Here is a 24,557-nt window from a genome sequence, read left to right on the forward strand (position 1 = left end):
AGAAGGASACTCACATTTGATCGGTTGCCAGGTCCAGTGTTGATCATAGTGTAGAGATTGTCCCCAGAGTTGTTAGAGTCTGAAAAGTGGTTCATACACAAATCACTCTAGATTATGATGATCAATAGACTAGTGTACGTTAGGTAAATGAGAACAGACAAAGATGGCAAACAGTCATTGAAGACTAAGGTTTTGACATGCATTCCTGTTCCTCCCTGAAGACTTGGTGTACCTACCAGCAGGGCTGGGCATAACGGGGGTTCCAGGAGGTCCCCCTCCACCAGAACCTCCCTTTAGAGTGGTTGGAGAACAAAGAATTATTACAATTACACAGGAAATCACAATACCGGCAATGCATCTGTATCAGGTCAGATTCTACCTACACCAATACAATCAATTAAGAACCTTGAAAGACAATACTACAATAGTGGCTTCAAATGGGTGAAATATAAACACTGGCGTAATGGCCAGTGTGTGCGTTTGTGTGTGAGAGCTCATCAGAGAGAGTGCTTACCCCATACGCTCCAGGAGAAGGTGATGAGTAAGGCATCTGAATAAATCACAACAGAAACATTACCGCCCAGGAACAGGGAATGGGATTTATGTACTCACCTCTCAAAACATCACCATTCATCGTTTTAGCATCATCCTATCATCGTCAGTATCTATGGGGTGTGTCCCAAGTGTCCTTATTCTCCACGTAGTGCACTACTTTTGAACAGAGTCAAAAAGGCCCCTGGTCGAAAGTAGTACGCCAGAAAGGGAATATGGCGTAATTTAGGACGAAGCCTGGGATACATAATACTACAATTACATCCAGAACTGGGTAACTTGGTAATGCATTGGGCCTCCAGAGCTCTTACTGAGAGAGGACAGACACAGACCGGTGCAATCTGAGCCGATAACATCATGGTGTGTGTGTGTGTGTGTGTGTGTGTGTGTGTGTGTCTAAAGTGGAAATTGGACTCACAGAGTTGCCATTGTTCGGATTGGGCCATGGCCGTCCAGCACCTGGGCCCCTGCAATACAGCGAGAGAAACCCGTTAGATATCAACACACACTGGTGATGTATAATGTATTAAGAAGGAGAGGGGGCTCACATGTTCACTCCTGGCATCCCGGGGCCCATAGAGTTGTGTGGTGGCCGCATCCCACCACCAAAGTTCTGCAATGACAACCAAGGGTCAGACTACCATAACCAAAACCAGAGAGCGGGGGGGGTTGGAAAGACATGGTTCGTGGGGAGGGTGTCTGAAGCGTAATCAACAACTTGGATTCCAAGGAGACCAACTGGAAGGGTGATGTTGCACGGGCAGTTTCAAAAACAAAATGGGCTAGTCTGAAAGACTACAAGCAAACTGCTGAGAAATACTAGCTGCTCATAGATGAGTGTGTGTAACAGTACTAGTCTGACAAAAATAATAGAATTGGGGCATATCAGTAGTGTGGTCTACCTGGGGTCCTGGCCCCATAGGGCCCATGCCTCGAGGGCCACTCATTCTCTGCATCGGTCCCAAGTTAGGATGGCCTTGTGGTCGTGTGTGGTCCATGTTTTGGAGCATGGGATGGGGGCCAGGGCCACCGCCAGGAGGCTACAAGGAAGAAGAGGGGTGAACACACGTCAAATAAAAACGACGACAAGACATGTTATCAAACAGCAACTCATACTGAAGTAAGGCTCTTTTGTTAAACTGATGGTAGTACTGGTGGAGAATTATGGGTACAGTAGTTTGTTTACCTGGTTGCCCATCCGGATAGGGGGACCTCGCGGGCCTCCAGCGACGCGTAGGTTCATGAAAGACTAAACCGCAATACATTTATCAGCGTTTCCTTCACAAAAACAATTACACTGAACAGCCATGTATTTTCCCCCCTCACTGATTTTCCAGACTGAGTAATACGTTTCACTTTTAATAGAACATAGCCTAGTTTATACCCTAAGCAAATACACAACACAAGAACTAGCTACACAAAATGGCGATCCTGCGTAGCTGTATCGTGTTACAAATATGCTATGAGAGTACGCAGAACGGCCATTTTGCGTAGCTAATTGCACAGGGTATAAATGAGGCTTAATGGTATAGTTTCCGATAACATATTTTAAAACAAGTGTGATTATGCACTGCCGCCAAAAGCATCAAGCCAAATGACAGAGGGTACAGACATACATCAAGTGGGCATGGGTGGGGTGAAATGACCGTAGTCTTCCCAATATGAAAGCATATAAAGAAACAGGAGTGCCAACAGAGAGCAGTTGTGTCCCAAATTACACCCCATTTCCTAGATAGTGCACTACGTTTGACCTGGGCCCTGGTTAAATGTAGTGTACTATATCATTTGGGACATCCTGAGAGAGCATCGGTACCTGGCTGTGGGGTCCCATCATAGTGTTAGGGGGAGGAGGCTGGGGATGAGGAGAGCCTTGGGGACCAGGTGGACCCTGTGGCGTCACAGAGAAAAAGTGGGAGGGAGAAAGAAGCAGAGAACGGCGGGTTACTGAGCGGAGGAGAYTGCAAGAGGGTGGTGGGCAAATGCAAAAAGCTGTGCTTAGGAAAGAGGGTTGGGTGTATCCCGTTGATCATTCTCTCCTTCCAGGCGCAGTAAGAGAGTGTGAAAAAAGAGACGGTGCAAGAGAGAAAGGGGGGGGGGTAGAGAGAGGTAGAGAGGATGTGTGCTAGCCAGAACAGCAGCCAGCTTGTGATCACTGGCAATTTACCCTATCTGCCAATTACCACCGAATCAATTAAGCCCTGCTTTACAGCAGCTGCCCCAAACACTGTCACTATGGAGCTAATGACTGGGTTGTCTAATTAACACCACTTGCATATTCGAATGACTGATAAAGAGTGTGTGTCCGTGTGTCTGCCTGCAGCGTTTCCCCTAGGGCGTTTTTCAGCAGCGGGGATTTACAGAACWACTGAGGTCACTTCTGGTGACTTTAAAAAGACATTCTACTCCGAAATGCATGGACATGTTGACACCATCTGAATAACTGATGCGCGCCACTGCGCTACAGGGAGCTGAGGAGAAAGCGGTGGCTGTGCGCTCGTGGCTCTCATTCGTGCCACTGCTCGCTCTGTTTGCTACAAACATAAGCCCCATTTCTACTTACCCAGAGTCAGATGAACTCATGGATACCATTTTTATGTCTCTGCATACCGTTTGAAGAAAGTTTCTAATTAGCGTTAGCGCAATAGCTAACTAGCATTAGCGCAATGACTGGAAGTATACAGGAACAGCTAGCATGCTAGTAAAAGTATTAATTTGAAATTATTCACACCTCTTTTTCACATTGTGTTAGACTGAATTMAAAATGGATACAATTTAGATTTTTTGGGTGACTGGCCTACACACAAATGTCAAAGTGGAATTGTGTCCAAATTTTTACCAATTAATAATGAAAAAGTTGAAATGTCTTGAGTCAATAATTATTCAACCCCTTTGTTATTATGGCAAGTCTAAATAAGTTCAGGAGTAAARWTTTTTACTGCAGACACACTTATAGATGTTGGTTTGTTGCCGTTTGGGCACTTTTCAGCATCTCTCATTATCACATGTGTGCAACCACTCACACTACTGATTACACACACCATTGTTAATTGTATTTAGTTTACTTRAGTTAATAAATATATTTTGTTATTCCTTATCTCCACGTTGTCTCCCTCTTTGTTACGAACTTCGAGCCGGTTCGCGACAAGTCTCATCRGGGATCTTGAAGGTATTGTGTTCGGGAGAAAACGTGGAGTTAATGTTGAGAACTCTAGGTGCTTTAACTTTTGTTACAGCTTTTGAGTTGTAATGTTTGGTAGGCCCAGTGTTTGCCTTTGTTTGGTAAACTTGCCACTGTGGTGGATAGTTGGTTGTGTGCTACGTTGGAGAAAGTATATCGGTTAGTTTCCAGGACCGAGGCCGGAGACTCTTGCTCTACTCGCTGTTGGGATATCGGTCTGAGGTGAGTACAATCGGCTGTGTACCCCAGTGGGAGATTTGGGTAGGGTAGTGAAACTTGCTTCCGGGAGCTATAGCCTTTCTTTTTCCCGTTAGACTTAGCGATGCGTTTCACTTTGGAATACGTTGGGCATGGTTATTTTGTTTATTTTTGTGTGGCGTCTGGACGGCGCAGTTGTCGTCTCGGGGGCACATCCGTGGCTTGGGGGAATCTGCCAGCGTACTGGGTGGTTTATTTCCTTGCCAGCGGGCTACAGTGCGTAATTACCCACCGCAAATCCGCACGAAGACTAGGGTTGAGTTATTGTAGATTTTGGGGACGCTCCAATATCATCTCTATTCTGTGGTGCACAGTGTGATTGTTATTTATCTGGTTGTGGTCCAGTCTGGTGTGCTCAGCAGAGGGGACAAGTGATATTTTCTMGTGACTATGGTGTCTTACGTAGACGAGTTCATTCGCTTTCCGTCAGAAGAACTGTTAGAATTYTGTACTAAAGAACAGCTGTTGAAGATTGCTGAACGAGAAGGTTGAAATTAGTGAGAAATGTCAAATTTTATTAGGTTAATATTGAAGGCCAATCTGATGGAGTGTTAGTCTTGAAGGTACCACTGGGGCAGCCTCTGCTGAGGACTCGCCATCTCCCGGTAACATTACAATAGCCACGCCATCCYTTAGGCCGTGTCTTCTTTTTMAACAGCAGAAATAACTGCTTCTGTRACAGCTAGAGCATGACCGTGTAAAGTATGAAAAAMAATTGGCATTTGAAGCGTGCTAAAATCAAGCTGCGACTAGAGCTGGTTAGGGAATATAAAGCTCTCYAGGGAGTTTGCTCTGGGAAGGTGACCCAGATTTACCTAGGGGTCGCTCCTCTTTTGGTCGTGCCCCGGACACATTTGACATSGTTGGGAACTTACGGTTGTTGCCTAAATTTAAATGAAGGACCCTGAGACGTTCTTTTCYTTGTTGGAGCGTGTTGCTGACGCTAGGAGTTGGCCTGATTCTGACCGCACTTTAATGTTGTAGTGTGTGTTGACTGGTAAAGCGCAGGAAGCATATTCAGCTCTTAGTGTAGCCGACAGTGTAAGTTAAGGTTAAAATGGCTGTTAAAGATTTACGAATTGGTTCGAGGCTTACCACTAACGAATTAGAACTTTAAAAAGGGATAAACGGACTCATGTTGAGTTTGCGCGACTGCTGTCRTCAGTTTAATCGCTGGTGTTCCGCCTCTGCAGTTATGACTTTCCAAGGGCTGTGTGATCGGATTATGCTAGAGCAATTTAAAAGGACACAATCCCTGATCGTATAGCCACGTACATTAACTTAAAGTGAAGACTGTCTCTGAAGCTGCGGTTTTGGCGGACTAGCATGTTGACTCCCAAGTGTCTTTGCAGAGCCCCGTATTCGGAGTGAGTGGGGGCTTTCGGAGAGTTTTGGGCCTCTCTCACCGAGAAACTCTGCTTCAGGGGCAGTTTCATTCAACTAGGGTTGAGCCTGACTCCTGTGGTAAAGCTGACTTTGGTCAAGAGTGTCACTACTGTCAAGATTCAYGTCATTGGAAAAACYAATGTCCGGTTCTCAGGGCTAAGGGTAAATTCAGTACTTGCGCTTACGTTAAATCTAAGCCTACGGCATTAGAAGCGCCTGTCCCACATCAGTTCACTCCTGACACATTGTCTCAGGCGCAGGGGCATGTGAAAGTCCATATTGACCCAGACTATTTACCTTTCATTACGGATGGTTTTGGGTCTATGTTAGGAAGTAAGGAATTAGTGCAAGTGAAGATCCTGAGACACAGGTGCCTCAGTCCTTTTGTGTTGGAGTCTGTTACCCTTCTCTGCTGAGTGAGTCGGGAAGTGTTCTAATTAGGGGAATAGGTTTGAACACTGTCAGTTCCATTGCATAAACTGATGTTGGATTGTGGACCGGTGAGGTTGTTGTGGGGGTGCATCCTTTGTGGCCTATTGAGGGGGATCAACGTTATCCTTGGGAATAACTTGGCTGGTGAGCGTGTATGGCCTGTCGTATTTGCATATCTAGTGGCTTCTGCTAAGCCGTCATTTGTAGGGATTCCTGATGAGAGTGCGCAGAGTTTCTCCAGAGGTGTTCTCTGCGTGTGCAGTGATGCGTTCTATGAGCCGTGGCGACCTGGTCACTGTACCGGCTAACGAGAATGGCACAAAGAAATGTCACTACTTTCCCTGTTATCCCGTTATCTAAGTACCCCGCTCTGATCTAATCAAGGAGCAAAGGGCTGACCCCACATTAAAAGACTTGTGACCAAATTGTGCCTGTGGAACAGTTGGGAGATGTTGCCCATGGCTATTTTCTTCAAGAGGATGTCCTGATGAAAAAGTGGGTGTCTCATGGTAGTTTTCTGGGGGAGGCGATTAGTCAGGTTGTTGAAACCAGTTAAGCTTCGTGAGTTGGTGTTGACAACTTCCCACAACGACATTGCTGGGCATATGGTGGTGAGGAAAACCTACAATCGCATATTAAGACATTTTTGGCCTAGGTTAAATAGGGATGTTTGAGGTCATCAAAACTTAACTGTCAATTAACTGGTAAACCTAATCAAACTAAGCCGGTACCACTGTTTCCTATTCCTGTACTCAGCCAACCTTTTGAGTATCTGATTGACTGTTGGGCCTCTGCCCTGTTCTAAAAATGTATTAAATTGTTTCACCCCCTCCACACTGACAAAGCAAAAACCTTTTTAATTGCTACATTATCTATATCTATATATATATATATATATATATATAAACAGAAATTACATTTACAGTTGAGGTCAGAAGTTTACATACACCTTAGCCAAATACATTTAAACTCAGTTTCACAATTCCTGACATTTAATCCAAGTAAAAATTCTCTGTCTTAGGTCAGTTAGGATCACCACTTTATTTTAAGAATGTGAAATGTCAAAATAAGAGGGATTTATTTCAGCTTTTATTTTTCATCACATTCCCAGTGGGTCAGAAGTTTACATGCACTAATTAGTATTTGGTAGCAATGCCTTTCATGCAATGTTGGCCCATTCCTCCTGACAGAGCTGGTGTAAGTCAGGTTTGTAGGCCTCCTTGCTCGTGCACGCTTTTCCAGTTCTGCCCACATTTTATATAGGATTGAGGTCAGGGCTTTGTATTGGAGTGGCCATCACCTTGACTTTGTTGTCCTTAAGCCATTTTGCCACAACTTTGGAAGTATGCTTGGGGTCTTGTACATTTGGTAGACCCATTTGCAACCAAGCTTTAACTTCCTGACATGTCTTGAGATGTTGCTTCAATATATCCACAATTTTCCCTTTCATCTATTTTGTGAAGTGCACTAGTCACATGGAGARAATCTTTGTCCCCATGTGCAGTTGCAAACCATAGTCTGGCTTATGGCAGTTTTGGAGCAGTGGCTTCCTTGCTGAACGGCCTTAAAAAGGTTGTTGATATAGGACTCGTTTTACTGTGGATATAGATACTTTTGTACCTATGTCCTCCAGCATCTTCAAGGTCCTTTGCTGTTGTTCTGGGATTGATTTGAACGTACTTTGGTGCGGCTGCGTGGTCCCATGGTGTTTATACTTGCGTAATATTGTTTGTACAGATGAACATGGTACCGTCAAGCTTTTGGAAGTTGCTCCCAAGGATGAACCAGACTTGGTCTACAATATTTTAAAGTCTTGGCTGATTTCTTTTGATTTCCCCATGATGTCATGCAAAGAGGCACTGAGTTTTAAGGTAGGCCTTGAAATGCATCCACAGGTACACCTCCAATTGACTCAAATGATGTCAATTAGCCTATCAGAAGCTTCTAAACCATGACATTTTCTGGAATTTTCCAAGCTGTTTAAAGGCACAGTCAACAGTATATGTAAACTTCTGACCCATTGGAATTGTGATCGTGAAATAGTCTGTAAACAATTGTTTGAAAAAATTACTTGTCATGCACATAGTTGATGTCCTACCCGACTTGCCAAAACTATAGTTTGTTAACAAGAAATTTCTAGAGTGGTTGAAAAACGAGTMAATGACTCCAAKKGAAGTATGTAAACTTCGACTAACTGTACATAAGTATTCAGACCCTTTACTCAGTACTTTGTTGAAGCCACTTTGGCAGTGATTACAGCCTTGTGTCTTCTTGGGTATGATGCTACAACCTTGTCACACCTGTATTTGGGGAATTTCTCCCATTGTTCTCTGCAGATCCTCTCAAGCTGTCAGGTTGGATGGGGAGCATTGCTGCACAGCTATTTTCAGTTCTCTCGGGTTCAGGTCCGGGCTACAGCTGSGCCACTCAAGGACATTGAGACTTGTCCRGAAACCACTTTTGCATTTTCTTTGCTGTGTGCTTAGGGTTGTTGTCCAGTTGGAAGGTGAACGTTGGACCCAGTCTGAGGTCCTGAGCAGGTTTTCATCAAGGATGCCTCTGTACTTTGCGCCATTCATCTTCACCTTGATCCTGACTAGTCTCCCAGTCCCTGGAAAACATCCCCACAGCATGATGCTACCACCACTATGCTTCACCGTAAGGATGGTGCCAGGTTTCTTCCAGATGTGACGCTTGGCATTCAGGCCAAAGAGTTCAATCTCGTTTCTCATGGTCAGAGTCCTTTAGGTGCCTTTTGGCAAACTCCAAGCGGGGCTGTCATGTGCCTTTTATTGAAGAGTGGCTTCCGTCTGGCCAGTCTACCATAAAGGCCTGATTGGTGGAGTGCTGCAGAGATGGTTGTCCTTCTGGAAYGTTCTCCCATCTCCAGAGGAGCTTCAGCGCTTTGTTAGTGACCATCAGGTTCTTGGTCACCTCCCTGACCAAGGCCCTTCTCCCTGATTGCGCATTTGACCAGGAGGACAGCTCTAGGAAGAGTTTGTGTTTCCAAACTTCTTCCATTTAAGAATGGAGGCCACTGTGTTCTTGGGGACCTTCAATGCTGCAGAAATGTGTTGGTACCCTTCCCCAGATCTGTGTCTCGGAGTTCTACAGACAATTCCTTTGACCTCATGGCTTGGTTTTGTTCTGACATCCACTGTGGGACCTTCTAGAAAGGTGTGCCTTTCCAAATCATGTCCAATCAATTTAAATGTACCACAGGTGGACTCCAATCAACTTGTAGAAACATCAAAGATGATCAACAGAAACAGGATGGACTGGAGCTCAATTTCAAGTCTCATATCAAAGGGTCTGAGAATACCTATGTAAATAAGGTATCAGTTTACTTTTTTTTTTAAATATATACAAACCTGTTTTTGTTTTGTCATGGAGTACTGTGTGTGTAGATTGAGGACATTTTTATTTAATCCATTTTAGAATAAGGTTGTAACGTAACAAAATGTAGAAAAATTCAGAATGCACAGTATATATTTTTGGGGAGTGGCGGCAATGTTTTAGCAGTGGTGAGCGAAAATGGGGGAAATGCTGGTGTGTGTGCTTTGGCTCTCACCACACCACGCTACAAAGAATRGCTTCTCAATAAACATCTATGACTAAATTCCCATACAACATACCTGCAAGTATATACTTAAGGTCCAATGCAGCCATTTCTTATTATCATAATGTTCACAATATTACTTCAACCTCAGTGTGGAAATAATATATAGAAGACGCAGGAAAATCCCATTTTACTGCAATGGGCCTTTYAAGAAACAGAAGTGGATGCTTTGACTTGTGCTACAGAATAATACTGCATGCAATGTTGAAGCTGCCAAGCGTTCATTCTCATGAGATATTGATCTACGGCAGGTGGTGCAGCACCTTTTAAAATGTCTCCAGTAAGGGCTAGGCCCAACCGCGCCTCCACGTTTCACTACAGTACACTGGAGTGGGTAGTCAGACAACAGCACTACACGGTACACGTCCCAAATGGCACCATATAGAGTACGTGCACTATTTTTCACCAGGGCCCATAGGGCTTGGTCAAAAGTAGGGCACTTTGTAGGGTGCCATTTGGGATGAAGACAGGCTCAGAGCAGAGACGAGACACAGCCTACGGACCACAGCAGAGCAGAAGCAGCATCATCATTGACACACGCAGAGCTTTAACACATCCTGATAAGCCCAGCCAAGTTCACAGGTACGAATGTGGAATGCACATCAGCAGGACGGTAGAACAGGTGAGAGACAGAGCAGATGCCAGTGTGAGGAGCAGTTGCACAATAGTGTGTTCCATGCATGCACATACAGGCTAAATTCTTTACTTGAGAATCCGACATACAGTAAATCAACCCTATATTGACGACAAAGGAYTTCAGCAGTAATTGAAGTCAGTTTTTCATGCTGGCGGAGCCCAAGTTAGGATTCAGCCCATAGAGCAGTGGTCTACACATTCCCCCCATAACATGATAAAGATATGTTGGTCCTCAAAGGAAAGGGTTGGGATATATATACACACACACACACAGCAAAAACGAAACAGCCCTTTCAGAACCCTGTCTTTCAAATATAATTCGTAAAAATCCAAATAACTTCACAGATTTTCATTGTAAAGGGTTTAAAGCACTTTCCATGCGTGTTCAATGAACCGTAAACAATGAATGAACATGCACCTGTGGAACGGTCGTTAAGACACTAACAACTTAGACGGTAGGCAATTGAGGTCACAGTTATGAAAACTTAGGACACTAAAAAGAAGCCTTTCTACTGACTCTGAAAAACACCAAAAGAAAGATGCCCAGGGTCCCTGCTCATCTGCGTGAACGTGCCTTAGGCATGCTGCAAGAAGGCATGAGGACTGCAGATGMGGCCAGGGAAATAAATTACAAWGTCCGTACTGTGAGATGCCTAAGACAGCGCTACAGGGAGACAGGACGGACAGCTGATCGTCCTCGCAGTGGCAGACCACGTAACAGCTGCACAGGATCGGTACATCCGATCATCACCACCTGCGGGACAGGTACAGGATGGCAACAACTGCCCGAGTTACACCAGGAACGCACAATCCCTCCATCAGTGCTCAGACTGTCCGCAATAGGCTGAAGAGGCTGCACTGAGGGCTTGTAGGCCTGTTGTTAGGCAGGTCCTCACCAGACATCACCGGCAACAACGTCTCCTATGGGCACAAACCCACCGTCGTTGGACAAGACAGGACTGCAAAAAGTGCTCTCACTGACGAGTCGCCGGTTTTGTCTCACCAGGGGTGATGGTCGGATTCGCGTTTATCGTCGAAGGAATGAGCGTTACACCGAGGCCTGTATTCTGGAGCAGGATCGATTTTGAGGTGGAGGGTCCGTCATGGTCTGGGAAGGTGTCACAGCATCATCGGACTGAGCTTGTTGTCATTGCAGGCAATCTCAACACTGTGCGTTACAGGGAAGACATCTTCCTCCCTCATGTGGTACCCTTCCTACAGGCTCATCCTGACATGACCCTCCKGCATGACAATGCCATCAGCCATACTGCRCGTTCTGTGTGTGATTTCCTGCAAGACAGGAATGTGAGTGCTTTGCCATGGCCAGCGAGGAGCCCYYATCTCAATCCCATTGAACACGTCTGGGACCTGTTGGTTCGGAGGGTGAGGGCTAGGGTCATTCCCTCCAGAAATGTCTGGGAACTTGCAGGTGCCTTGGTGGAAGAGTGGGTTGGGTAAAATCTCACAGCAAGAACTGGCAAGTCTGGTGCAGTCCATGAGGAGGAGATGCACTGTAGTACTTAATGCAGCTGGTYGCCACACCAGATACTGACTTACTTTTGACTTTGACCCCACCTTTGTTCAGGGACACATTCAATTTGTTAGTCACATGTCTGTGGAACTTGTTCAGTTTATGTATCAGGTTGTTGAATCTTAATGTCATACAAGTATTTACACATGTTATGTTTGCTGAAAATAAATGAAGTTGACAGTGAGAGGACGTTTCTTTTTTGCTGGGCACATACTTGTGTATATATTCTATGTGGACACCCCTTCAAATTAGTGAATTTGGCTATTTCAGCCACACCCGTTTCCGTCAGGTGTATAAAAATCGAGCACACAGCTATGCTATCACCATAGACCAACATTGGCGGTAGAATGTCCTTACTGAAGAACTCAGTGACTTGCATGGCAGTCATAGGATGCCACCTTTCCAAAAAGTCAGTTAATCAAATTTCTGCCCTGCTAGAGCTGCCCCGATCAACTGCAAGAGCTGTTGTGAAGTGGAAACATAAAGGAGCAACAACGGCTCAGCCACGAAGTGGTAGGCCACACAAGRTCAGAGAACGGGATCGCCAAGTGCTGAAGCGCATAAAAATCATCTGTCCTCTGTTGCAACACTCACTACAGAGTTCCAAACTTCCTCTGGAAGCAACGTCTGCACAATAAGTTTGTCGGGAGCTTAATGAAAATGGGTTTCCATGGCCGAGCAGCCACACCATGCACAATATCAAGCGTCGGCTGGAGTGGTGTAAAGCTCGCCGCAATTGGAGCAGTGGAAACGCGTTCTCTGGAGTGCTGAATCACGTGTCACCATCTGGCAGTCCGACGGATGAATCTGGGTTAGACAAAATGCCAGGAGAACGCCACCTGCCCCAATGCATAGTGCCAACTGTAAAGTTTGGTGGAGGAGGAATAATGGTATGGGGCTGTTTTTCATGTTTCAGGCTAGGCCCCTCAGTTCCAGTGAAGGGAAATGTTAAAGCTACAGCATACAATGGCATAGATGATTCTGTGCTTCCAAATGTGTGGCAACAGTTTGGAGAAGGCCCTTTTGTTTCAGCCAGCTAATCTTTATAGTTTAAATTTAGCCAACTASAATCTATTTGCTAGCAAGGTAGAACTGTTGAATTATTATAAACACACCCTTCTGCAGTGGTGTAAAGTACTTATGTAAAAAATAGTCATTTTGACAACTTAAATCACTACATTCCTAAAGAAAAGGTACATTTTACTTCATACATTTATCCAGACACCCAAAATACTCGCTACATTTAGAATGCTTAGTATGACAGAACATTTTTCCATTCACACACACTTAACAAGATAACATCCCTGGTCATCCCTACTGCCTCTGATCTGGCGGCGGAGTCACTAAAACACAAATGCTTAGATTGTAAATTGTCTGAGTGTTGGAGTGTACCCCTGGCTATCCGTAAAGAGAATAAAACATGAACATTGTGCCATTTGGTTTGCTTAATATAAGCATTTAGAAATTATTTATACTTAAGTTTATTTCACAGATACTTTTACGCAAGTAGTATTTTACTGGGTGACTCACTTTGAGTAATTTTCTATGAAGGTATTTTTACTTTTACTCAAGTACTTTTTCCACCACTGCCCTTCTGTCAGTCTCCAACTGTTTGAACATAATGCTAGCCTGTCCACTTTGTTATGTCGAAATCAAGTGGCCTAACMTATTTCTCAGAATGATAACAAGTYGTCAATTAACTATATACAGTGCATTCGGGAAAGTATTCAGAGCCCTTGACTGTTTCCACATTTTGTTAGGTTAAAGCCGTATTCTATTCTAAAAATGTATAGAAAATGTCCCCCTTATCCACACACACAATACCCCATAATGACAAAGCAAAAACAGGTTGTTAGAAATGTTAGTAAAAATAGAAAACAGAAATCACATTTACATAAGTATTCAGACCTTTTACTCAGTACTAAGTACACCTTACCCAAGAAGACTCAAGGCTAATTGCTGCCTATGACGCTATATGCTTGGCACACCTGTATTTGGAGAGTTTATTCCATTCTTCTCCGCAGATCCTCTCAAGCTGTTAGGTTGGATGTGGAGCGTCGCTGCTTAGCTATTTCCAGGTCTCTCCAGAGATGTTCGATCGGGTTCAAGTCCGGGCTCTGGCTGGGCCACTCAAGGACATCGAGACTTGTCCCGAAGCCACTGCTGCATTGTCTTGGATGTGTGCTTAGGGTCATTGTCCTGTTGGAAGGTGAACCTTCGCCCTAGTATGAAGTTCTGAGCGCTCTAGAGCAGGTTTTTAAATCAAGTATCTGTGTACTTTACGCCGTTCAACTTTACCTCGATCCTGACTAGCCTACCAGTCCCTGCCGTTGAAATACATCCCCACAGCATGATGCTGCCACACCCATGCGTCACCATAGGGATAGTGCCAGGTTCTCCATATGTGACGCTTGACATTCAGGCCAAAGAGTTCTATCTTGGTTTCATCAGACCACAGAATCTTGTTTATCATGGTCAGTCCTTTAGGTGCCTTTAAGCAAACTCCAAGCAGGCGGTCATCTGCCTTTTACTGAGGAGTGGCTTCAGTCTAGCCACTACCATAAAGGCCTGATTGGTAGACTGCCGCAGAGATGTTTGTCCTTCTGGAAAGTTCTCCCATCTCCACAGAGGAACTCTGGAGCTCTGTCAGTGACCTTCAGGTTCTTGGTCACCTCCCTGACCAAGGCCCTTCTCCCCGATTGCTCAGTTCTAGGAAGAGWCTTGGTGGTTCCAAACTTATTCCATTTAAGAATGATGGAGGCTACTGTGTTCTTGGGGACCTTCAATGCTGCAGACATTTTTTGATTCCCTTCCCCACATCTGTGCCTCGAGACAGTCCTGTTCACAGATAATACAGATAATTCATTCGACCTCATGGCTTGGTTTTTGCTCTGACATGCACTGTCAACTGTAGGACCTTAGACAGGTGTGTGCCTTTCCAAATCAATTGAATTTACCACKGGTGGACTCCAATCAAGTTGTAGAACCATCTCAAGGATGATCAATGGAAACATGATGCACCAGAGCTCAATTTCGAGTCTCATAGCAAAGGTTCTGAATACTTATGTAAACAAGGTATTTCTGCTTTTTATACATTTGCATTCTAAAAAAAACTATTTTTACTGTCATTGTGGGTTATTGTGTATATTGTTGATGATTTTTTTTTTTCATCCATTTTAGACGTAACGTAACAAAATGTGGAAAAAGGGAAGGGGTCCGAATACTTTCCGAAATCACGGTAATTGTGTTTTATGCTTAATGGCACATTTATAAAAACAGACTAGACAGCTAGTATAACAGTCTGTTTAAAATGCTGCTAGCATTACATGGTACGATATTCTGGAAAATGAATGCTCAGTTTCAATGTTCATCGAAAGTCCGTTTTAGTAGTCAGCTCACAATTTGAGGAGTTGAGACATAAAAAGGGTATCATTAGAAAGGCTAACCTTTATTACAGTGAAATAATGTCTCACCGTGTTCCAGTGTCCATATGARCTATTCTGTTGGACCAAATAGCAAGTTGAAACCATTTGTCAGAGTACAAAGTGATCTCTCGTCTTCGCGGTGAATTGCAGGGGTAGGGGCTTGGTGTGTGTGTGTGTGTGTGTAAATGAGAAGGTGCACACAGCCTACAGTCACTGCACACAGCACAGAAGGAGCGAAGGAGACAAGACTAAAAAGACAACGAGAACAATTGGACATAAACGCTCAAAAATGGGGAAAACACTTGATGCACAAAAACTTAGATATATCACCCAGCRCTAAAACCACTGCCATAGAGTGTAGATGGAGGTGTGTGTGAGAGAGTAGGAGGAGACTGACCTGGAAGAATCCGGGGGGCATGGGTCCACTGGGCATCCCCTCACCAGGGGGCATCCCCCCCATCACTGGACTGGGGGCTGCAGCCGCACTCTGTAAAGATAAGACAATACAGAGTTAGGGGGGTTAGAACTGAGATAAGGATATTTGGTAGTCACTATTGGTGTTTAATYCCAGAGTTTCAGCATGAAATATCCTTTATATTTTTTCAGATAGTTTATTTTACTATTTCAAGGTCTTTGTTGCAAATGTTTTTGCGCCAAACTGGTGGCAGTTTTGAAAAAGTCAATAGTTGGAAGTGTTGCAGAGTTAATTGAAATTGTCATTGTTTCTCAGATGCTTTTTTCATTAATTAGGCAAATTTTCTCGACCCATATGGTTTATCCACTAGAAACTCAGACAATATGGACACAAATAAAATATTATATTTCTTAAAAGCTATTCAAGTATAAATCACCTAAATTACCATAGATTGATGGTTACTTTGGTAAATTACCACTAGCGTTGCAACCATAGTCTGGTATATTGATCGTTCAAGTTTATCATTGACTGGTTGGCTCTATGAGCTCTTTAAAGTTTAGAAAACCGGTCAACGTGTGTTATTATGCAAAATGCCAGGAGTCAAACCTTTAAAACAATTTGCATAGACAGAATGGTAAACATGATTTCTTAGTCRAAGACCAGGCTTAATCTGTGTCCATGAAACGGGCCCTTATAAGTATCACACACACCAGACAGAACAAGCCTCTCAAGTTTGACCGGGGTGGAATCTAACTGCACAGCCAAACGTGCTGATCCAGCAAGTYCCCAGTAGATTTGATAAGAATCTGTGGGATTCATTCCAAAGTGCTCATATACAGCAAGGTCTCACTGCTAGGCCATTTCCTGTCCCAACCACAGCSATAATTCACTAATGTGCCATTTGCTTTGGTCGCACACTTGTAATTGACTTTTTTTTGTAGGAGCATTTCAGCAGAGGCTAATGCCTACATTGGCACACTTGTATTAGCAGCTGGTATCAAAGGCTAGTTATGACAGGTGGTTTGTGAGAGCATGGAGTAGTCACAAGTAGGGTAACAGGATATAAGGATATAAAGTACCGCACATCTTGAGAAAATGAAGTCACATCCAGGCACACACACCTTACCATTGCCCTCTCACCTCCCTGCACTCTTTTAAATGCTCAACCTCCACAGACAACATTAGTGGATATAACCGAACACACTCGCAGTCCCTGGTATATCGACTGACTGCACCCCTTCCTAATTATATCTGAGCCGGGTCCTGCAGGTCCACTGTGAAATACCACAGTAGGGGGAGAAGTGAGGCCAGAAGGACCCATCCAGCCCAGCTGTACCTGGAACACTGACAGAGTTAGCTACATTCAGGAGGCATCCTTCAACCCTATGACACCTGGGGGTGGGGGATGTCACAAAGTAGGATCAATGACAACCAGTCGACTTGCTTGAARGTTCAGAAATAACTTCACATTTCTAAGAAGATATTGTTAAAAATGGGACTATATTGAAATGTAGATTTGTTAAATGACCCAGAAACAATGTATTTGTTTATCRAAGTTAGCTGGCTAACATGATCCTGCTTTGTAGGATCACTCTGGGTCGTAAGCTATTCACTGGGAACCAAACGGAAGAAAATTGACTAAAAACGGAATGGAGAGACTAACCTAAAAAGGTAATGGGTAATGCTGGGTTTGGTTGCAAAAGGTTTTGCAACAGAGTACCCTAATGAGTACAACCCTGCCTTGAGCCTACAGGAGGCAGACCTGCCAACCCTGTCCAACTTTTGAGTACCAGACACGCGCGTCAACTCGCGCGCATGGTATGCGCCGAATTGGGGTCCCCCCCCTCCCATGCTCACGCACACGGGCTGTCTGTTAGTCTGATCGCAACTACAGAATTGTACCAAATGAAGTCTATAAAAAGGTTGGAATACTTCCATTTACACATATGGTCAAAGTCACTAACAAGATCTATTTAGAACACACAAAAGGGCCTTTATTCTTGGAGTTGATTTATTTTATTAAACAAGTTATTTGTTTAGGTACAAAATGTACAAAGGTCTTAGCCACGATAAAAAAAACAATTACTCTGATATGGAAACAAATGTTTGAAGCAGATCATCAAATAAATATGTTAKCCATAATCAAAACGAAAAAGCTATGATAGGAAACAGTGGGTTAGATCCAATCTTCTGGAGACCTTCAAAATGTTCAGGAAATCATTTCCTAGACAGATTTGCCTGGTAGCTAGCAGATTTAGCACTTTAGAGCCCACTGAATGTCCAGCTTATGTTCGCTAACGTTAGCTTGAAACAATTAGTGTTTACCTTCCCACAACACACGGAGTAGAAAAGGGATTGGTCCTTGTGTTTACGTACAGCTGACAGTCTGCAAACTCAGCATCACAACAAACAGGAGGGGCAGACACYGCYATTAATTATGTATTAATGTCCGTTGACAAACTCCGTACATGTCTGTGTGTTACAGCTCGAGAATCAGGATGTTAGATTTACTCCATTGATTCATTTTTTTAAATTAAAATGTTTAAAAAAATAAAACGGGCCCTATTCATTTCTGCATATGTTTAACTTGGATCTCGTACCTTCGAACGTGGACAGAGAATAGGTTTATAGATAAATGTCTCTGGGAGACTAGTATGGTTGTCATAGAATAGTGTGATCATCAAATCAAATGTATTTATATAGCCCTTCTTAGATCAGCTAATATCTCAAAGTGCTGTACAGAAACCCAGCCTAAAACCCCAAACAGCAAGCAATGGTGGCTAGGAAAAACTCCCTAGAAAAGGCCAAAACCCTAGGAAGAAACCGAGAGGAACAAGGCCATGAGGGGTGCCAAGTCCTCTTCTGGCTGTGCCGGGTGGAGATTATAAACAGAACATGGCCAAGAAGTTCAAATGTTCATAAATGACCAGCATAGTCAAATAATAAGCACTGCTATGCATGAAATGGAGGTCAGGTAGCTGTGGAGGGATATTAGAGCYTTGACACTTCATGGACTATGGGGATGTTAGTGTTACACCTAAGAATGATCTGTTACTTCAAAATGGTAACAATCATATTTATGTTCTAAAACAAGTCTACATTGCTCTTGTACCTTAACACATGAACTGTAAGCTCTCAAATGCACTAGTGTGCATGGAAAGTCTCCAGGAATGTTCCTTCTGATCCTTATCTTCTGGTACTAGAGCCCACTGCGGTGCATATTCAACTGTAGCTCTGCGTCCCCCACCAAATGGCAACATATACCCTCTGGGCCCTTGTGAAAAGTAGTGCACTCTAAAAGGGAATAGGGTGCCATTTGGGATGAACCCACTGTTCTGCTGCGGGAGAGGGCCAAGACTCCCAGATGCTTTGGTACAGGAGGGGGCAGATGTCAGACTCCGCTGCCTGGGGGGCAGCTGAGTGGGGTGGTGCGGGGGCCCATCTCTAAACCTCCCCTAGGGGGGGGGGGGGCTTCTTTCTGACAGACTAGACCCATCCCCCTGGTTTTGTGTGTGTGTGTGTGTGTGTGTTGTAGGTCACAGCAGCTGTTGTCTCTGTACAAAGACAGACAGAGAAAGTGGGGGAGCGAGGACAAATAAAATAGGAAAGTGGTTGACTAAGGTAGCTCTGAGAAGGTAGAGACAGAAAGGGACAAGGGGGATGCAGCACAGCTTGGAGAAAAGGGGACGGGCCAGAGAGACCACACTAAACTAACTGTCCATGACCTAACCTGGGTCGTATGTATCAAGCGTCTTGGAGTGCCAGTTGTCTTTTACGTCACAATGAATAAAACTTCACGGACAGTAATATCTCTAAGACACTTGATACATACGGCCCCTGGACTGCTTTACCATCTCACTTCATCCACCTGAACCAAGCTATAAAAAGGAAGCCTGGGCCTAAGCTAGTCGATCTTCAACCATCCACCAACTCCATAAAAATTGCTTTGTTGTTTTCATAGCAGTCTCCTCCTTGTCCCTGATGGTGAAAGGTCTGGCAGTAGGACCCAGAGAAGAGAACTCAAGCTCTCTACCACTCCCCATCCCCCCCTTTCACATATTCTCTCTGCTCCTCCCTTGGTTGCCAGGCATATGCCACAGTGGCCACTCCCCTTTTCTAGTCTGTCCCTCAGCTCCCTGACAGCCATCAATCAGCTGCTGACACCATGGCGACGGAGCCCCGGGGGAGCATCCATCCGACCAGGCGTGAATACGCCAGGGAGGAAGGGCCCTGCGCTTTACGAGCCGCGATGCATCACTGCTTTCCTGCTAGCAGCCCAGCCAGCCACCTCCCCCCACCCAAAGCCCACAGAGACAAAGACAGCACTGGGACTACTGGCCATGGAGGGAGAAAGATAGAGAACGAAAGACAAACCCTAGGCCTACTGTACGCAAACAGAGAGCAGAGAAAGAGAAAGTCTGGGCCCACGCAAACAAAGAGAGCACTGGCCTCACATACATGTATTAGCCTAAGATGAACACAGAAAGAACCAACATCGATTCACAGAGATCCCATCTCCAAATGGGATCCCCGTTTGATGAACAGGACCTTTATTTGAATCTAGGTTTCTCTGTAGACAATTACAAATGATCTATAAAACAGAGGGTGGATAGGGCCCTGTATCAGTTTGACCAGATAMAWCKKRTMWWKAYMMGWTKTAACGAGGTTTGACCGTGTAGACAAATCAAAAMGACCTTCGGAGATATGCTAAGTTGCAGTCAAAACAGCTCATAAGTCAGTCAGTGGTATGAATACTTAGTAAAACTGTAATACAGATACCAGTTACCCTCAAATGTACAGTGCTGTATTGGTGTGTGTTTTTTTACTGAAKATGTGATATACAGTGAGCTGCAGAAGTATTGGGACAGTGACACATTTGGTTTGGCTCTGTACTCCAGCACTTTGGAATTTAAATGATACAATGACTAGGAGGTTGTCATCTTTAATTTGAGGGTATTTTCATCCATATCGGGTGAACTGTTTAGAAATTACAGCACTTTTTGTATTAATATATTAGGTTAGCATGTCTTGGGGGTATGATATTTGTGCGTCTAACTTTCTCACTCATTATCCATAATCATGCTAGCATCCACATTAATGTAGAAATGTTTAGAAAAACATTTACCATTCATTTCTATTGGGCACAAAWAGAATCTGAAACCAAACGTAGTCATAGCGTGCTATAAATATGAGACCAAATACTTATGTTTATTAAAAAGTTAAGAGAATTTGTCCTAATACTTTTGGTCCACTAAAATGGGATTACAGCACTTTCTAAATACATGTTCCCCCCCCAATTTTAGGGGACCAAAAGTAGGACAAATCCACTTATGTTTATTAAAAAGTTAAGTTTATGGCCCCCATATTCATAGCACGSAATGACTACGTTTGGTGTTTTCAGTTGTTGCCCTGTCCCTTTCTCTGCGATTATTAGTCTAGTGGAATCCAGAAAGAACAAGACCTTGTCCTCAAACATTTACATCAGAAGGTGCAATGTTATGGGCAAAGCAACAAAACATCCACAAATWAAATATTTTTCTTGATCAAATAACATGGAAACAACCACTTATTGTGCAGTATTAAATTGACCATCCATACAAACCAGTTAATTTAAATCACTGTATTGTACATAGGCTAGTCATCTAGGGTTGGTACCTTTAGACTTTGCATCAKCATGAAGAAAAAGTGATTGAGACATCAAATCATCACAAACCCCTTGATATGTGGCTCAGTTGGTACAGTAGAGCTTAGCGCTCACAAAGCTAGGGTTGAGGGTTCAAATCCCACGGGGGACCAGTATACACTCACTAGTGTAAGTTGCCCTGGATCAAAGCATATGCTAAAATGCAAACGGAATGAATATACCATTTCAGGTTACACAAAAATAAGTTGCATTTGCAAAGTATTTCAGGAAATTGGAAAACATAACAAGCAAGTATTTTTTATGCTCCACAAGTATTATCAGATTCACTGTTTCGTACAGATAATTAGACTCAAGTTACAAATGCTGGTTAAACACTCAAATACAAATATACGGAACAAAAATATAAAACGCAACATGTAAAGTGTTGGCTCCATGTTTCATGAGCTGAAATAAAGATCCCAGAAATGTTCCATACACACAAAAAGCTTATTTCTCTCAACTTTTGTGCACAAATTTGTTTACATCCCTGTTCGTGAGCATTTCTCCTTTGCCAAGATAATCCATCCAACTGACAGGTGTGGCATATCAAGAAACTGATTAAATAGCATGATCATTACGCAGGTGCACCTTATACTGGGGACAAAAAAAGGCCACTTAAATGTGCAGTTGTCACACTTCAATATCACAGATGTCTCAAACTGAGGGAGCGTGGAATTGGCATGCTGTCTGCTGGAATGTCCACCAGAGATGTTGACAGATAATTGAATCTCTACCATAAGACGCCTTCAATGTCATTTTAGAGAATTCGGCAGCATGTCCAACCGGCCTCACAACCGCAGACCACGTGTAACAATGTCAGCCCAGGACCTCCACATCCGGCTACTTCACCTGCAGAATCGTCTGACGGGGTGCTGAGGAGTATTTCTGTCTACAATAAAGCCCTTCTGTGGGGAAAACTCATTCTGATTGGCTGGGCCTGGCTCCCTAGTGGGCCTGAGGCCCTAGTGGGTGGGCCTATGCCCTCCCAGGCTGAACCATGGCTATGCTCTTGCCCAGTAATGTTAAATCCATAGATTAGTGCCTAATTAATGTCAATTGACTTATTCCTTATATGAACTGTAACTCCGTAAAATATTTTGAAATTGTTGCCTGTTGTGTTTATKTGTTTCTTCAGTATACATTTAGTTTAAACGTTCACACAAAAGTAGCGCACTGGGCCTTCACTAGTCCTATATTAGCGGACTGATGTAGATGTCTCCAGCGCCGGCTTGGTAAAAGCACGGGCTAGTAATAGTTCACTTCCTGCCAAATTTCTTATACCAGTAATTTCTTTTCAAATCAGTAAAGGGAAGTGAACAAGTGCACACTTTGGGAGGAAGAGGAGATAATTGGGATGTAGCCATGGTTATTTGGATGCTTCCAATGGGGTTTCTGACTGCCTGTCCTGGGGCAGACTGACCTGACCAGCAGTAGTACGAGATAGGAATGKAGGAAGACTAAAGCCATTTCCCCAAATGCTGTGTTCTGAACATGTAAAGACCGTATGCAAATTGTCAATATGCAAGAGCAGYGTTTAGTGATAGGCCACAAGCACTGTGCATCCATTTTGGGAAAAATTATCRATTTGAACAGAAGAATCTTTAAAAAGTAACAGGCTCCGTAAATGACAGTTCCAATGGAGTACTACTATCCTGTTAGCTCAGGAAAAAAGCCCAATGTAGCTCAAGATGGAGATGGGTTCATCTAGAGTTTAAAATAACAACTCTTGGCCCCTGCCATCCTCAAGATAGTTGAGAATCTGAACCCATCTCTGCTCTTGAACATTGTGCAACAGTGACTGGCCACAACAAAGGGAGAGCTGGATCGTGTWCATTAGTACACACTTCGCAATGTTAAAGAAAAATAAGCATTTATTATTGGAAACATCTATAAGCAGAAGTGTAAGGTAACTAGCCCCCCTAAAAACCATGTCCAGTTGCTGACACAAAAAAGCAAAGGGAAATAAGTGGCTACAGTTTACACTTTAGTTATTCAATTAAATGTTTTTAGAAAAGGGGCATTTTTCCCCAATCACCGGAGTAACTGCCCCCCCACCCACAAAAATGTGTTATGGTTTTATTATGATTTTTTTTTGTAATACTCTTAAAAGCTCAAGGTACTTAATGTTTTATTAAATAAATAAAATATTGAAACAAAATGTCATGGCACATGTCCCAATTAATATCCACACTATGAGGTTGATGCAAGATCCCTACTTACATTTTCACACCAAAACATATATATTTTTAGATACTTTAAGATGAGCAATAGTGGCAGCAATGGAATGTGTGTGTGGGGGGGGGGGGGGTGTGACAAAGTAGTTTGTGAAAATTACAGGGGGGGGTCCATTTAAATTAAGAGTAGAAACAAACAGTCAGAAGAACATCTCTCCATTGCCACTACACATGGCATCAAAACTGTATGAGGTGGAACAAGGAAGATAGGTCTACATCAACAACAAAAAAGGTACTGATGGAAAATTAAACATTTTTACGTAAGCTGGGCTGAGGCCCATCTGGGTGCAATCTCATTCTACATTTGAAAATGTAGTAGGTGCAAATTAAACCAGGGTCCGTATTTATAGAGGGTCTCGGAGTAGGAGTGCTGATCTAAGATCAGTTTCCACTTTTAGATCATCTTRAAAACAATTATATGTACAGGYGGGGACCTGATCCTAGATCAACACTCCTACTCTGAGACCCTTTATAAATACTGCCCCAGGCTCTTCAMCAGAACKCCYGCAACATGTYCAGCAGCAAGTCTCATGAGGAGCAGAACTCACATAATCATGGAAGGCTTTCGCTTCACTGGAGTGGTCACATGTCTCTCTTCTCTCTGGTGCGGCACAATACAGGTCCCAAAATACACTGTGGACAAGACACACAAGTCATAAAGCAATAGAATACTATACACGGTAGAACTTGGTGCATTGTTAACAGTYACATAAGTAACACTTACCACCACCAAGAGTGTAGGAACCCAGGGGGTTCCCCAAGTGTGATGTTCTTTTCCCATCTTATCTGGAAAGTGGAGAATTAAAAATAAATAAAAGTCCATCAACAATAGGGCCTACTTAATTTTTTTTTTTTAAATAATGGCTTCATATGGAAATGTGTTTGTTAGTATGCTACCGTGTTTGGTAGTACGATACTCACCTCTGATAAAAAGGTCTGTGCGGACTTCTGTGCTCCTATGTGTAACAAATATTCATAGACGTATAAAGCTAACCTGTGAACACATTTTTTAAAAACAGTTTGAACAATACAACAACAAAAAAGTGTTAGAACTACACAATTTAGCCAACTCTAAACTAACCTACTTTGACTSTATTAGGACTAATGAGTGTCTCTAATCAACTAATATTTCTTGCACTTTGGGGTACATGATCGACAGACATTCATTTTTCAGTAGTTTGCATGGACCGCCGACTCCAAAAGGCCTT

General features: G+C 43.5%; 1 protein-coding gene across 4 annotated transcripts in view; it reads right to left on the reverse strand.

The window, feature by feature from the left end:
• Window positions 1–24,557, reverse strand: part of LOC111975687 (single-stranded DNA-binding protein 3) — a 28,154-nt gene that overhangs the window by 2,929 nt on the left and 668 nt on the right. For 2 of the 4 annotated variants that reach the window (XM_024004199.2, XM_024004198.2), the window contains exons 2-13: window positions 24,271–24,343; window positions 24,074–24,135; window positions 23,898–23,982; window positions 15,415–15,504; window positions 2,366–2,440; window positions 1,739–1,801; window positions 1,455–1,592; window positions 1,101–1,165; window positions 971–1,019; window positions 515–550; window positions 237–291; window positions 15–79 (exon numbers count right to left, since the gene is read on the reverse strand). In XM_024004199.2, the coding sequence (XP_023859967.1) occupies window positions 15–79; window positions 237–291; window positions 515–550; window positions 971–1,019; window positions 1,101–1,165; window positions 1,455–1,592; window positions 1,739–1,801; window positions 2,366–2,440; window positions 15,415–15,504; window positions 23,898–23,982; window positions 24,074–24,135; window positions 24,271–24,343 (856 nt within the window). The remainder of the gene's footprint in view (window positions 1–14; window positions 80–236; window positions 292–514; window positions 551–970; window positions 1,020–1,100; window positions 1,166–1,454; window positions 1,593–1,738; window positions 1,802–2,365; window positions 2,441–15,414; window positions 15,505–23,897; window positions 23,983–24,073; window positions 24,136–24,270; window positions 24,344–24,557) is intronic. The other 2 variants (XM_024004201.1, XM_024004200.2) reach the window with 1 other exon arrangement.

The sequence above is a fragment of the Salvelinus sp. IW2-2015 genome, linkage group LG16 (genome assembly GCF_002910315.2).
Source record: "Salvelinus sp. IW2-2015 linkage group LG16, ASM291031v2, whole genome shotgun sequence".
NCBI lineage: Eukaryota > Metazoa > Chordata > Actinopteri > Salmoniformes > Salmonidae > Salvelinus > Salvelinus sp. IW2-2015.